At 32.9% G+C, this 16,360-nt stretch overlaps 1 protein-coding gene across 1 annotated transcript; it reads left to right on the top strand.

Moving 5' to 3' along the window:
- Positions 1-6,136: 6,136 nt before the first annotated feature.
- Positions 6,137-16,356, top strand: LOC132736964 (uncharacterized). The gene is made up of 13 exons (XM_060724180.1): positions 6,137-6,197; positions 6,594-6,770; positions 6,993-7,136; positions 8,646-8,762; positions 9,098-9,349; positions 9,823-9,967; positions 10,627-10,846; positions 12,459-12,608; positions 12,948-13,299; positions 13,482-13,785; positions 14,168-14,294; positions 15,258-15,485; positions 16,218-16,356. Exons 2-12 carry the CDS (start codon positions 6,605-6,607, stop codon positions 15,351-15,353), a joined length of 2,073 nt encoding a protein of 690 aa, XP_060580163.1. The 5' UTR covers positions 6,137-6,197; positions 6,594-6,604; the 3' UTR covers positions 15,354-15,485; positions 16,218-16,356.
- The last annotated feature ends 4 nt before the right edge of the window (positions 16,357-16,360 follow it).

Here is a 16,360-nt window from a genome sequence, read left to right as displayed (position 1 = left end):
AAAAAAGCAGGCCTGACAAAATAATGTCAGCATATTCTATTCTTTCATTTTAACGTACCTGTTTGCCAGTTTAACTATTGTTTTGCTGTTGATGGTTCAAGATGCGGAAACACTTTTGTGCAGAAATTTACTTCGTGCTTCTTTAACCTCAATGTATGACAATGTTACTTTGGGTAATAAATGGTGTATTGCCTTTCTCTAAAAATAAAGCACTGTGAGTAGATAGGTTGAAGAACAAACCCAAGGCATTTTGATTACCTGTTCAGGACTTAACAACTTATCTACTGATCCGCTTTTAAAACTTGTTGTCACCTACGTGTATTTTTAATACTGCACATTTGTAACGTCGCTTTTCATTGGCAATGGATTAATCATGGCTGCTGTCAATTTCTGAAGCAATCTCATTTTTTTCTTACAAAATGATGCTTGCTGTAATATAAGTTCATTATAGATATTTCTGACATGTTAAATAGCCGTAAATATAAACGGTTGTTTGCCTAGCGGCTCGGATTATATTTTCAAACAACAGTTTATATAGGGCCATATAACCAGTCAACAAATATTTATAATTAATAATAAACAAGAAAGTGAACAACTTACGTCATGAAATTTAAATGCGATATTTCTTTGAGAAGTGATTGCGTAGCCATGTTGCGTGAACAAAAAGAAAATGTGTTTGTTTTGCACACTGAAGTGCCAAAATGCCATGTACAGTGTATATAATTATGTAGTCTAGGCTAAATAATTGTCCATTGGTCCTATATACACGCAATTGTGAAAATATTACTATTTTCTCAAAATGTATCAAATGAAATCCCAGCACTATGAGTGAGTGAAACATGTAAATTGCCGTACAGTATATATAAACGTTTGTTTGCCTAGCGGCCCGGATTATATTTTCAAACAACAGTTTATATAGATTCAAAAAATCTTTATAATTAATATTATACAGGAAATTTAATGTGAATAACTGATGTAATTAAATTTAAGTGCGACTGAAAATTATTTTATAGTCCATATTTCATAGAAAGATAAAATGAAATTCGAATCAAAACCTTCTCTTATTCTGAAAATGTAAGCGCTAACAAACTTCAATAGTAATAGGTTTATAGAATCTGAACTAAAATCGTTATGATATTTAAAATAATCTATTTACAAGATCAAATTATCGTTTAGTTGCCAAGATTTAAACATGTTCAGAAGTTTTCACTCTTCCAAACGGACACATATCGGATTTGTAAAAATGATCTGTAAGTTCAGCTACTGTCATAAACATATTTACAGTCTCCTAGTGATTCGGTTAGCTTAAACATTCTAGCGTAAAGGTAATATAGAAATGACCAATTTTGTTAAAAATGCAACATTTATGTGTGTTGCATGTACTTATTTCATACGATATATGAAGCACAATATATAATGTTCTGTATAAGTTTAATCTTTATGACACTATAGAAAGTTTGTTCACGCTTAATAATCATGAGAACAATTTCATTTATTTGTCATTTTTGAAAGGTATTTCCATTCTAAAATGCGCAAAAATGACGTCATTTTAACGCAGTTCATTCATAAAACGTGCTTAAATGATGCCACTTAAAATAAACGCGACGCATCTGGTACCTATGGTGGCTAATTTGGAACGCTTTTAAGCATCGTGTTGTCGCTAGCGACATCACGACAAAGCGCCAAATGCGCATTGTCGACTTTCGTCTTGTCGTTCTGTCGCTAACGATGCACGCCAAACGGTGCGTTGTCGTGCGGCGTGTTGTTGCGAAGTCACATTGTCGCTCGGCTCAGATCAAAGGATTGGCTTAGAAGCCAAGCGACAGGACAACATCGTCACAAAACGACGCACAACAACGCATCATTTGGCGTGCTTTGCTAGCGACAGGACGATAAGACGACAATGCAGCAACGCGCCATTTGGCACGTTTTGCTAGCGACAAGACGAACAGACGAAAAGGCGATGAAGATATAGGTTTTGTTACCGCTATCGACAACGCAAAGCGCAAAGTGTACCAAATCAGCCACCATAGGTACCCCATTGTCAGTTTTACAGAAACACCTGGCATACATTTGCTGTTCAGATTGGAATGTCGTCTCTCGCCTATTTGCGGCAACTCGGTAAGCCTTGTGACTGTCAAATGGGGTATCTTAGCAACGGAAATATCAATCTGAACTGCAAGAGGTGGCATTGATAATTATCAGGACAACGTCATATTTACAAGGTAATAGCCTACATCACTGTTTCCTAGTTGCAGAGAACTGTTCCCAAGTTACAGGGTAATAACCTAGCGTAAGGGCATCATGGCAAAATTACAGGGCAACAAGCATTAATTTAATTTACAGTTCATAGTTATTACAGTATAGTTCACAGCATACGACTGTTTTTTTTTCAGTCTCAGTACAATAGACAACATATGACTGATTGCCAGTTACAAGGCTATTGACTGCATTTGACAATTTCTTAATTTGCAACAAAATATTATATGCCTGTTGAAGTTTGTGTTAATAATAACGTTTAATACGGTGTCATGTAAACAGTGGAGTACCTGGATCTTCTGTTTATATCAGTTTAATTGGCAACCTTTTTTTCTTTGGACATAATGTTATCATGACACGAACTTACAATACAAAACATGTAAACTACTAACAACAATGACATATTTGTAATGATCAAACAAAAAGGCTTTCCTTGCAAAGCCCAATTTTTTCAATTCCTTTGTTTTTTATAACATATACCTGGGTAACGGGAACTGGCGTGAAATTAAGCCTTCCGATATGGGAATAGCTGAAAATAAATTAAAACCCTTTCAATGTTGAATACCATCTTTATTAGACCTAAACAAATTAACGAGACTTGCATCGAAATGAAATCAAATTCTTAAATAATGATCACATTTATCATTTATGATTTGTCATTATACGGCCGGTATATCACATAAGGCATTGTATAAACAGTACACAAATGTCTCGCAGTCAATTTTATTATGAAATTGTCGCATCCACTTTGATACACTTTCTTAAAACATGTTCAACTACCAAAGGAATATTGTAACGTTTTTAGTAAACTTTTGAGGTCCCCTTTCTCAGAATTTCGTATTAGAATTAATTTTTGTACAAAATTACGTGACAAGAAACGGTAAAAATTAATCTATTAAATAGGTAACTCCCGCTCAATCACTACTCGGTTTCGATGATAGATAATTTAAAGTTTCAAAAAACTATATGCTCATATCCGAAAACTTATCTGTTACTAACGGTGTGCTTTTAAAACCTCGCATATCAAAAATGAAATGGTATTCACCTCATGATACTGACAATGTCTTATTTTACACTTAGGTATAGCGAACTGCCTGTGTCTTTGCTGCATGTATATCATGATTTTATTACAATTTGATCATATAAATCTAATTTTGATATGCAGATTTCAAACGAAAACACGTCTACATACATGTAAATGAATGACCAGTTTAACATGAAATACAACTTAAATTTGTATGAACAATTTAACTGTTAAAAAAACTGATCTAAAAAGAAAGCAACTCCAATTAGCTGACAGCAATACGATTTTTTATTTAAAATAATTCAGAATTAAACAATATTTGATAGGGTTTATTTCTGGAATATTTCTGCCAAACAATTAACTTTTGAGATGCTTTTCAATATAATTACGAAGTTCAAACATACAGTATGCAATATTTTAAATTGTTTAAAACAATTACTGTTAATTATATCATTAGACGGACACTTAAATAAACTGTGACTTAAAATCTGATCATTTGATTGTAAAAATAGAAAATGATGCAAAATATAACATTTGTATCATAGCTTGGAGACATTTCTATTGAAAATGTGTCAGAGTTAAATTGTATACACATACATGCACGGCGCGTTAACTGGAGTGCTGAACTCCAGTTACCACACTGTCTTTAGGAATAAAACTTAACATTTGTACTGTGATCTACTTATTGTGACGGCAGGGAAAGGGATAACGATAAAGAGGCATATTCAGATGTTCTAACATTACTCACTTCTATCTTGGTTTTCATATTGTGACAGGGAGCGTGTGTTTTTGCCTTTGCAACAAAATAGAAAGAACATCAGAACGATCGGCAATGAAATTTATAATCAGGAACTATGCCACCTCATACAGTTCAGATAGCCTCGTGTTTCGGTGATCTTTCTATTACTAGTTTGTATTTGCGCTTATTACATTTCAGATCAGAGGCCGGTTCATGTAACACATATGTTCAGAGATATACGAAAACATGCTCCAATTTGTGGGGATGGCGTTATGGCTGTAAAAACAAGTGATGTGTTTATAAATACTCTCCTAAAATATATATAGCTAATTGTCTTTAATATGTGATATTTTTTAGGCCCCCTTCGAAGAAGAGGGGTATATTGTTTTGCTAATGTCGGTCTGTCTGTCGGTCTGTCTGCCGGTCTGTCCGTCGGTAGACCACATGGTTTCCGCTGATTATTTTGAAAACTATTTATCACAGTCTTCATTTTTCACATGGTGATTGGTCATAACTAGTAGATGACCTCTATCGATTTCGGGGTCACTAGATCAAAGGTCACAGGGGCCTTAAATGTCAAAATGGTTTCCGCTGATTATCTTAAAAAATATTCATCACAAAGTCTTCATATTTCACATATAAATTGGTCATAACTAGTCGATGACCCCTATTGATTTTGGGATCATTAGGTGAAAGGTCAAGGTCACTAGGCCTCAAATGTCAGAATGGTTTCCGCTCATATCTTGGTTACAATTAATCGCAAAGTCTTCATATTTCACATATTGATTGGTCATAACTAGTAGATGACCCCTATTGAATTTAGTGCCACTAAGTCAAAGGTCAAGGTCACATGGGCCTTGAATGCTAATATGATTTTTGCATTTGATCATGATTACTATTTATCACTAAGTATTTACAATTCACATATTTGTTGGTCATAACTAGTAGATGACCTCTATTGATTTTAGAGTCACTAGGTCAAAAGTCAAGGTCACAGGGATCTTTAATGTCAGAATGGTTTCAACTGATTTATCACGAAAAGTATTCATCACAAAGTCTACATGTTTCACATATTGATTGGATATAACCAGTAGATGACCCCTATTGATTTTAGGTCACTAGGTTAAAGGACAAGGTCACAGGGCCTTTAAATGTCAGAATGATTTCCGCTCATTATCTTGGTTACAATTCATCACAAAGTCTTCCAATTTCACATATTGATAGTAGAGGACCCTTATTGATTTTAGGGTCACTAGGCCAAAGGTCAAGGTCACAGCGGCCTTGAATGTTAATATGATTTTCGCTTATTATCTTGGTTACTATTTAACACAAAGTCTTCATATTCACATATTGATTGGTCATAACTAGAAGATGACCACTGTTGATTATTGGGTATCCAGGTCAAAGGTCAAGGTCACAGGTTCCTTGAATAGTAGAGGATTTCAGCTCATTATCTTGAAAGATAATTATCACAAAGTCTTCATATTTCATATATTGATTGGTCATTACCAACAGATGATCCATATTGCTTTTGGGGTCACTCTAAGATTACAGGGGCCTTAAATGTAATAATAGTTCTCGCTTATTATCTTGAAAACTGTTCATCACAAGTCTATATATTTCTAATATTGATTGGTCATAACTAGTAAGTGACTGCTATTTATTTTAAGGTCACTAGGTCAAGGTCACAGGGGCCTTAGATGTCTCATTATCTTGAAAACTTTGTATTGCAAAGTCTTCATTACTTTTCTTTTTCCATAATTGAATACTTCAATGTACCCATTTATGGCAAGTTTCCCTTACAAAATTACCAATAATGTGAGTCAAGGGCTAGAAAGGGGGGCTATGTGTCGTTTGACATTTCTTTTTTCTTTTTTATGCTTTCACTTATACATGTATTTATCATAATTTCCTTTAAATAAATATCTTAATAAGTAAAAATAGAAATAATGATTGAACGAAACGAAAATAAAAAATTCATTCTTTAAATATGTTTTACCATTTTGAAATGCGTATTGGTAATTAATTTGAAAACAAGAATATGATACTATATTAATCAATTTAGTATTTTTGCAAATATGACACTATGTTAATTATTTTAGTATTTTTGAAATTACAGATATGTAAGTGAAAGAGTTTGCTGCAATAATTACAATGGAGCTTCATGTTCAAATCGTGATTATTTTTTATTTAAATACTTAAATCCAGATACGCAATTTAATCAGCCCTAAATCGCAAGCTCATAATATTTATATAACATTTTCAATTACAATAATTGTGTCCATTGTAAAAGACTTAGTTTTATTCTAACTAGTATAACATAATTTGATCTTAACAAGTAATTTGAAAAATAGTAATGCTAAGCTGTAACATAATAATTATGTTTAATAAGAAATGATTACAATTTTTATAGTTTACTCGTTAGTTGCTGTTAAAACAATGTACATTAGACACAACATAGTATTTCGTTTTTTCTTCAGCGACAAATAATAAACGAGAAAAGATTCATAGAATATTATGTTTTTGCCTTTGACGTTATCACTTACCTAAAAATAAGTACTCTCTTTTTAGCAAAATGTCGAATGGGGTATGGCTCAAACGCTTGCAATGTCAACAACGAGGGATATGTTAAATACAAAAATGGTAATGTTGTCAGAAACAGTGGTGGGGTATGCAATGCACCATTCCAATGCAGAAACTGTAACACAGGATATTATCCTGTTACCTCGAACAACGGATATTGTAAAGGTAATCTATTTAGAACATAACTTCATGCGTTTACATTATTTTTTTCTGTATATTTTATATGCAATATATATTTCCAATTGTTGATGAAAGGATAAACAATTATGATCAGTATTGTTGATAAGTTCTTCATGATTTAAAATATATGATGTATTGGTATTTAGATTTCTTTTGCAACTATTTCAAAAGTATCATGTAAATTTGTATTATTTTTTATCATTCCAGCGTGTTACAAGCCTGTATATTGCAATCTACCAGTATGTACTTCATCGAGTAACTATTGGTGTGAGTATTGTGTAGGTGAATATATAAGAAACAAACCAGGCTATAACGTTTATTCAGGGTTACCAAATAGCAAAGTATGTCAAAGTAAGTTAAAAAAAAGAAAACATGTATGCTTCTTTTTACGCTTTAAAAAAAATGATTTAAATTTTATATATTGTTATTCATTGAATACTGCAACGTGCATATTTGTTGTTTTTATTGCCATAATTTACTCTATATAATGCGCCACGTTGCATTTAAATAATAATGTAGTATAATATATAACCATAGTGTGTTTCATTTTCAGTGTGTACAAAATTCTGAGCATATTTTGTATTTTCAAGTTGTGTTAATAATGGCGCTATTTAATAAACAATATCGGTGTCTGATCTGCTATAATACTCAGCTGGATAAGCAATTAAGCGGCGTGATATTCCTTAATATAGAGTAAAAATGCTCCACTGGAATGCTTAGCTAGAAAATTAATCTAGCGGGGCATTTCAAAATATAGTGAAAATATGCTCTGTAAGAATATTCAGCAGGCAAAGCAATCCAGTGCGGCATTCTTTAAACTAGTATAACATGCTCTGCTTAAAAACCGAACAGGCAGAGCAATCTAGATTTGCATTCTAAAATATAGTGGTAATAAATGCTAACCTGGCTAAGCAATGTAGCGGACAATTCCTAAATATAGAGTAAAATGATTTAATGGAGTGCTTAGCTAGAAGAAAAATCTAGCAGGACATTAAAATATGTAGTGTACAAAATGCTCTGCTTGAATGCACAGCTGGCTAAGATTGTTCTGTCAGCCGAGCTTTGGAGCAGATCATTTCTTTTACAAGTTTTAAAAATGCAGCAGAGCATTTTTACACTTTATTGATAGATTGCTCTGCCAGCTGAGCATTGTTGCAAAGAATTGTTTTGCAGAGCAAAAATTCACTATCTTCTCGAATATCCCGCTATATTGCTTGCCAGTTAAGCTTTTTAGCAGAGCATTTTACTCTATATTTTCTGAAAGTTCTGCTTGATTGCTCTGCCAGCTGAGCATTCCAGTTTGGCATTTTGTCTCTGCTAGCCAGCTCAGCATCTGAGCAGATAATTTTATACTATGTTTAGGAATACTCTGCTAGATTGTTCAGCCAGATGAGCACTTCAACAGAGTCTTTTTTATAATACATGTACGTTTAAAATGCCCGCAAAGATGCTTAGCAAGTTGAGCATTGCAACAGAGCATTTCTTGCACTAAGTTTATGAAAACCCTACCAGATTGCCTAGCTTGCTCAGCATTCTATAAGGCAGAGTACGATGTAAGCCAAATAGGTCGAGATTAACTGACTATTGCCAAGGACCAGACCGTCTCTTGATCAACGTCCAGGTTCTCTATATTTTTATGAATTACGTTTTCATTTTCTATCGCTGCATATGTTTTAAACATGAAGCTTAAAAAACGGATTTAGCCTAGAGTTTGACAGTTCAGATGTGGGATTTCTTATTTTGTAATCAGACAACGTATTCAGTTTGTGGCATCGTTCCTGTTAAGCGCTTGACAGTAGTATATATTATATTTTACATGATTTGATACTTAATCTTAAATTAAACATTCTTTTTTGCTAGGAGCTTGTTCGTGGGAGAACGGTGCGAGGTGCTTCCCTGGCTCATGTACTGGTAACATGATTCTGAATAGAGACTGCAAATGCGCTCGAGGTTTTACAAGCACAAACTGTGCTACAGGTAGAGACGGTGTTTACAAAAAAATAAATACAATAACCGGATGCAATGTTTGAATATCTGAAATTTTATTCTTATTGTACAATTTAAAAAATTCCTAGACAACTATAAACTAGGATATAGTTCACTTAGTACAGTTATTACCGTTTATCGCATACCCGTGACGCTTTTGCGACTCAGTAAAAAATGGTATTGCAAAGCCGTGCATATATTTTGACGTGACATTTTTTGCATTATACAAACAACGCAAGGGCGCCTTAAATGATAGGGTTACGTTAGGCGCATCAGTAACAATATAAATATCTTTCAACAGTAAAACATGCAGTCTTCTTTTCCAGCAACTGCGGTACCAACAATAAAGATAATGCATTTCAAGGTGTCCACTCAAGCAAATGACACACACATGCTCATTGTCGATAAAGCACTCGGTAAAGTTAAATTTTGGACAAAGTATACTGATTTGGCGAATATCTCTTATCAAATAACGGCGTATTATAAACCCGAAATTGAACATGCAAAAACGCCAAACTACATACATAGTTATTACATTGGAATAGCAGAAGTGAAAGTCGTATTGACATTGATCAGAGGTACGTGCATTTAAGTTGCTATTCTTTGTAAGTCGTTTATCGACAAGTTCATAGATAACAAATCTATCTTTACATATCACAATTACTCCTTTGACAATCCTTCTATTATTTAATTTGAATATATTAAAACATTTTCATTCAAGAAAAAGCAAAGTTCCATATCCTGTTTTATGCATTTTTAGTGGAGAATTATCATAGACTAAACTTTTTTATAATTATATGGGTGCCGCTTTGCGGCGTTTTATATACACGGCATTTTGTACGTGCGTGAAAAAGTGATTCTCTTTTACGGTACATAGAACGTATTTTTGATGTGATAAATAAAATATTATAGGAGTGTAGTTTCATTACTAGATTAGTTGAACTCGTTGTGCACAGCAAATTTTGCACGCCAAAGGCTTGCATACTATATAAAGTTATTCAACTCATTGAATACTTTCCTCTTTGTATGTAAATATTATTAAAATGTTCAGATTCAGCCACGGCAGATTGGACACGAGATGTTAGTTGTACGAATTTTAATCAATATTGTTCGGGCAGCTTAAGAGATTACCTGATCAGTAATATGCACCGATGGAAAACAATATTAAACAACGGGAAGTTCAAACACGCAGATATGTGAGTTTAATTTACAGATATTAATACAAGTTGAACATTAAAACGTATCATAGCAGTTACTGTTATACTTCTCACTAAGTCATGATTACTTATACATCTGACGGGAAACATATAATGAGCTTATAAATGAATACATTGTACTAATTTCACAAATACTCTTAATATCTTTAATCTTTAAGTTAGTGAATTTGACATGTTGTTTGCAACTTAGCAAGTATTGTTTATATAAATTCAATATGTGAAAATGTTAGGCGTTTTAGACTAAGTGCAATATTTAAATTGAAATAGCGCTAAATTTTTGCTGTCAAAAAGGGTTGAATTAGTAATAAACGTCTTTCGATTTACTATTGTAATAGTGATGACCAATATTTGATAATGAAAAATGTGTATGATACAATATAAAATATACGTAAATTATAAAAAGAATACCCCACTGTTTTTAAGAACTCGGCGTTTCCGATACAATATGAACGATACACGATATGGAAAACTTCCTTAGTCACATTGATTATTGATTATTTTGCATTGTAAAAACTATGAAACCAAACAAGATTATGGTAAAATATCAAGATATCTTCTTATCTATTAACTGATTATTTACAATCAGATTGACTTAATATGTTACTTAAATATTTTAATTTTTATCAATTTCTTTTTAGTATAAGGTTTCGCGTATCTGCTAAAAATGGAGGAAAAGTCATGTATCAAGACAGAAATTCTTTTAATGCTCCATATCAAATAAGACATTATTACCTTAACGGAAAATCGACATATGCAACTCTCGATCTTGCTTTCGACGAAGTACCACCAACTCATTGTTTTGAAAACAACAAAACTTGTTCAACGGATGCACTAAAAGCTGACGATTTTGTTACTAAGGTGACATTTTTATTATAACAGGTCTAACTGAAACGATTTTTGTCGAAACTGACTGATACATTAGCTTCAGATTTATTTTCAAGAATATGCAAACTTTGTAGACGCTTTGCTCTACGAAAAGACACATACACATTCTAATAACTTGATATTTTCTGATATATGTCTTCGGTTGTTTTATATTAATTTTGCTATTGCAAAAAGATAAAACGAACACATTTATGTTTCACGATTCCAATATGCAAAGCAATAGTTGGTCTTTTTAATGGTCAGAAAATAATGTGTACTGGGGTCCTACATATTACCGGATAAATTATGATGTTACTTGTATTCTAAACAATAAAAAATAATGGAATTTTACCAAAATCATTTTGGGTTCGAAATACAAGTAATTATTGCTTTATCAAACATTTGACAGTAGAAATGTGTCTTTAAAGTAGGGCACTATAAGAGAAAACAAAATCGTGTAGACAACTCAATTTACCGGACACTGTGTTCCAAAATTATTTGAAGTCGTGAATTGAAATTAATCTTTAAATAATCAGCAAGGAAACTACCACTATTGAATGGCAAGGTTAAGATATTAGAAATATCCAGAATGCCCCTAGAAATAGACACGGCAGCCTTGCCTGTTACGAGGAGGTTGTAATTGAAATTAACACTATTAACCCAATTAGCATATTGATTATTTATGATCCTTAAACGTATGAAACATTTTGATATTCAAATGGAATTCTGTTCTTTGTCATACAGTTTCCTTTTGGTAATCATATAGCATGTTACAAAAGCCATAAAATCTATTTTATTTACATTTCATGTCGAGTTTGCTCCTATGGGCGTAACCCGTTTCCTTATATGTTTTTTAATTTGCATTTCTTTGTACAAGACATCAACGAGATACTGTTTGGACTAGATTTGATATTACATTTTTATCATTTAAAATGTGATGATTGTCTTCTGAGGTCACGCTGAGAAGAATTAAAAGTACAGCCTATCAAAAATAACCCATTTAGGGTCTCCATATTCGGGCCTGCGCATATCAGATTATTTCCCGCTTGACCAGGTTATATAATACCTAGTAAACGAAAGTTCATGTTAGTAAATAAAGAACTGAATCCACAATATTTACCTGAGAGTGATTTTGTTGTTATTTACTTTAAAATAGAAAGTGTTGTACGATTCAGACTGTACGATTTTGAATCGAAGCAAAAAATAAAGCACTATTCGGCAGGAATAGCTTTTGTCCGGTAAACTGATTGTCCGGTAAATATGAAGGATACAGTATACCGCTTATATTTTTCACAATTTGAAGATATCAAAATAGAGAATAACAGATTCCTTGATGTACGCTCAAAACGCAAATATTGAAAATGTTAGAGGCTTTAAAACATTGAAACGGTAAAATTTAGAAGGTGTGCTCATACGAGGGTAACCATATAATCTTCACGATAACACGTGCGTGCCATTAAATATAGACACTGTATGCTCTTCAATTTAAATGCAAATATTTATCGAAAAAAAAGAATAGATAATGTGTTGTATGAGTTACAAATGTGTATACTCAATTGATATTCTATATGGTATTCTATATGACAATGAACTGTATTACTTTCAGCCAAATTTGACAGTTTATTGGTCTGGATGGTACGATGTAGATTCTGGTATTGACCGGTTTGAATTTAATATCTACTACCTAGAATCAATAAACAACGGTCCCCTTCAGTACAGAAATATGTTGCCAGCAACCATTATAGACACTAAACTGGTTTGTTTAAATTTGAACAATATGTATTAGAACAATCTCTTATGTTTCTTACGTGATATTGTTTCAATGTTTTGAACATTATGCATTAATTAATTTTTTTGAGTCATGCACCATAAATAAATGCATTGTTTGATCAATGTTTCTTATAAAGTAAAATAAACATTGTCCTATAATCATTTATTTTGAATGTTTTGTTGATTTCATTTTGTAAACAAATATTTAAAAATAACTAAAGAAAAATAAAACCTTTTTTGATAAAACAACTGTTACAATAATTAGTTACTTATATCTTTAGACATTATACTATATTAAATTTTCACAAAAGTATCTGCTTCACAGAATTCGGCGGTACTGAAATTGGAAGAACCAGGACCTTATTCTATAGAAATGAAGGTGCATGATCGTGTAAAGAATGCTAAAGTTACTAGAAGAATCATCATGTATGATAATGCATCAGTCGTGGAACTTGTTGGCAATAAAAGTTGTAGAATTATTCAAGCTCAACCTTCAGGATGGGTCAATAAGTTCAGCGATCAAATAGAAATAGTTTGGACTGGAAGATTTAGTAATATGAGACATAACAATGGAGGGTGGCTGAATGCAGTTCAAGACTCAGAAAACGTCGCCAAAATCCTTGATGATCAGAATGCAAGATCAATAAGAACCATTGAAGAAATGCCAAACGTTTACGGTACACATTTATACATTTTATCACAACAAACCAATTCATAAAGTCTGAATGTAATAAGCGTTTTTCTACCCTCTTTTTATGTATTATTCAACAATGATTTGAATGACATTCATCAATGTGTTAGGAATGTCTTGCGAAGTTTCAATTAGGTATTAAATTTTATTGTTTTTTTCTCTGAGCAGGAATTATACGATTTGAAATTGCCCGGACACAAGAGCTTTTTGGCACAGTAGATTACAAAACATTTTATCGTATACCTGATGATTATGTTTTACTGGAGAAGATGGTATTCACAGATTTGCAGTTAACTGATGGCAAGAAGGTGACATACACTATTCGTGGAGTGGATGTATTTGGAGAATTCGCAGAAGACAACAGTTCATTCAAGATAGATCTTTCTCCACCAGTTATAGAACATGTATGGCTACGAAAGGGGAATTTAATCAATATTAGCATGCATGACAAGTTAGATTTGTCAGACCTTATGTTAGTATTTCAAGTTGATAATTGATTTTAAAGAAGGTATCATGATTTAGAACATAAAACATTGAAAAACAAGATATATAACTAGAATCAGCAAACCAAATAAGTATAGTTTTCTTTGGACGGCTGATAAAAAGCGTATAATAAGCCAATTAAATTGAATTAACCACATTGTATAATATCACACTCTATACTAGATAACTACTATTTACATCAACAGTTAATACGCTAAACGTATAATTGCAAGTATTGCAGTTTATTTTAAAGATGATACAAAACCAATTAGATGGACCACGGCTTTGAAGTCATATTCAATATCATAAAAATAAAGAAAAGATTAATAGCCTTCAATTTCAGATTAAGCTATGTTTAATTAATATTCTAGAATTGAATGGGAAACACTTGATATACATAGCGGAATTAGCGAAGTGTCGTGGACAATTTTTGAAAATTTGACAAATCATAATGTCATTTATGGACAGTCTTACGAGCAACCACAAGGTGAAACAAAGGTATCTGAAGAGTTATGGTCAAACTTATATTATCCTTTATAAATTTTACTACAGAAATTTCATTTACCTTCAATTTAACCCTTTCCCCCATGAGCATATTGTGAAAAATGGCCGTTTTCACTGAAAAGCCTCCTGTTACAAGTTCAAACTGCTATGAAACTATAAAAAAAGCTTCAATACTAATCAAACTTGGCACAAATGTTAACTGGACCATTGCCTTTGTAACGACATGCTCAGTCTTAAATTTCCTGTTACCATGGCATCGAGGGGACATCTCAAAATTGCCAAAAATCACTATTTTGCCTCGATTTCTTCCATCAAAATTTATTTCAAAGTGCTGCAACTTCTAAAGGGATTGAGATAGAGTCAAAGGCTTTTCAGTGTTGGTTACACGTTACATTATAATCGACCTGGGGTCATTTTTAGCCTCTCACAAGTTCAAAATTTTCTTGGCGATGAGGGGGAATCTGCCCCCCTTCAAACCCCCCCCTAACAGAAGGGGGCACATCCCCCTTCTGGCAACCCCCTGATGTATATTTTGGATGGGGGGCGGCGCCGAAAAAGTGCTCAATTTTTTAACAACATTTCTCAAACGAAAACATGTGTTTGGGGCCCAATTAGGACATTTTTTCACTCTTTGAGGCCTAAAAAAGGGGGGGGGGGGTCAAAAGTGCGTTGTTTCGCGTATATATGAGGTAAAGGGTTAAGTCACATTCATAATGACATCGAAAAGCTACTTATTGAATACTTAACATTATGAAGTTTAATGCAGAACAATTTTTAAGTGCTATCGTGCAATTTTAAAATTATAATAAAGGACTATTGAAGCTTTCATATTCAAAATGTTATGTAGGCTACAAAATACTTAAAATGCTATATTAGTTTAATCAAGTATCGTCAACTATTTCTTATAAGACAGAACTTTCTTTTTCACAGAAGTTGCATTGATTAATATTTTTACAGACTTTAAGCGGATGTAGAAGAAAGTACAGATTCCATTCGGGGGGACCTAATTGTTACTGCACACCATATAATGGGTGTTTTCACAAACATTTTTAAATTATTCTACCAAAATCAAGATGGCTGAAAGATGTAATTCTCAATACAGTAGTTGGAAAGCATGATCATGACTATTTTATAGAAGTTACTGCCAAGAACTATGCTGGGCTAGTATATGTTCTACAAAAACGGGTAATATGTTTAATGACTTGATTTTGGAATACTATTAATAATATTCAATTTGTCACTAACAAATATAAATCATGATATTGAAAAATTCGATTTTTTTTTAAAAACGATTATTGTTTTTATTAAGAAACATTTAACTGTGTATCGATCAAAGTATTGATCATTGTTCTTAAGTGGTTATGTCACGTTGGCATTGTATTGCTCGATTCTTTAGAAAGTAAACGAGTATATCTTAAACGTGATTGTTAAAGTCAAGTATATTCTCAAGATATTTTAGTCTAAGAACATACTCGAAGTATTGTCTTGTTGTTTTTTTGGAAAGGAGGGATTTCGACGTTTTACGTTGTACCAAGGGTCATATGGCGACCTTCAAGCATTACTTGTGGAAGAAGAACCATATGAATGCACGAATGGGCTCCCGAGTAGAACCATCGGCGTTCCATAACCTAGCTTGGTAGCGTTTTTACATAAAAAACAAAACCTCTTTGCGGGATTATAACCAACAGCGATCAGGTTAGGAGGTTTGACGTCAACGACAACAGCAACTTGGCCATTGACGAATTCAGCTAAAGGAACTTTGAGATGTAGCGCGGAGTAATTTTTAAGAAAGTAAATGGTGTATACGCATAAAATCTAATAATGGCCAGGAAATATAAAAAAGTTTGACACATGACAATACTTGCAGTATGTTTTTAAAAAAACATATATGAACGGATCCAATATTTTAAATTTCAGATAACTATCGACATATCACCTCCTTCGGAAGGATATGTATATGATGGCCAAAATGGAGATTCAGAAGTAGATTTTCAATCTACTCGGCAACTAACAGGACATTGGAGCGGATTTTTTGATGTAGAAAGTAGTGTTTGGTTCTA

This window comes from Ruditapes philippinarum, unplaced genomic scaffold (genome assembly GCF_026571515.1).
Source record: "Ruditapes philippinarum isolate M1 unplaced genomic scaffold, ASM2657151v2 ctg8683_1_1_1_1, whole genome shotgun sequence".
Classification (NCBI taxonomy): domain Eukaryota; kingdom Metazoa; phylum Mollusca; class Bivalvia; order Venerida; family Veneridae; genus Ruditapes; species Ruditapes philippinarum.
This window is presented reverse-complemented; position numbering and strand designations above follow the sequence as displayed.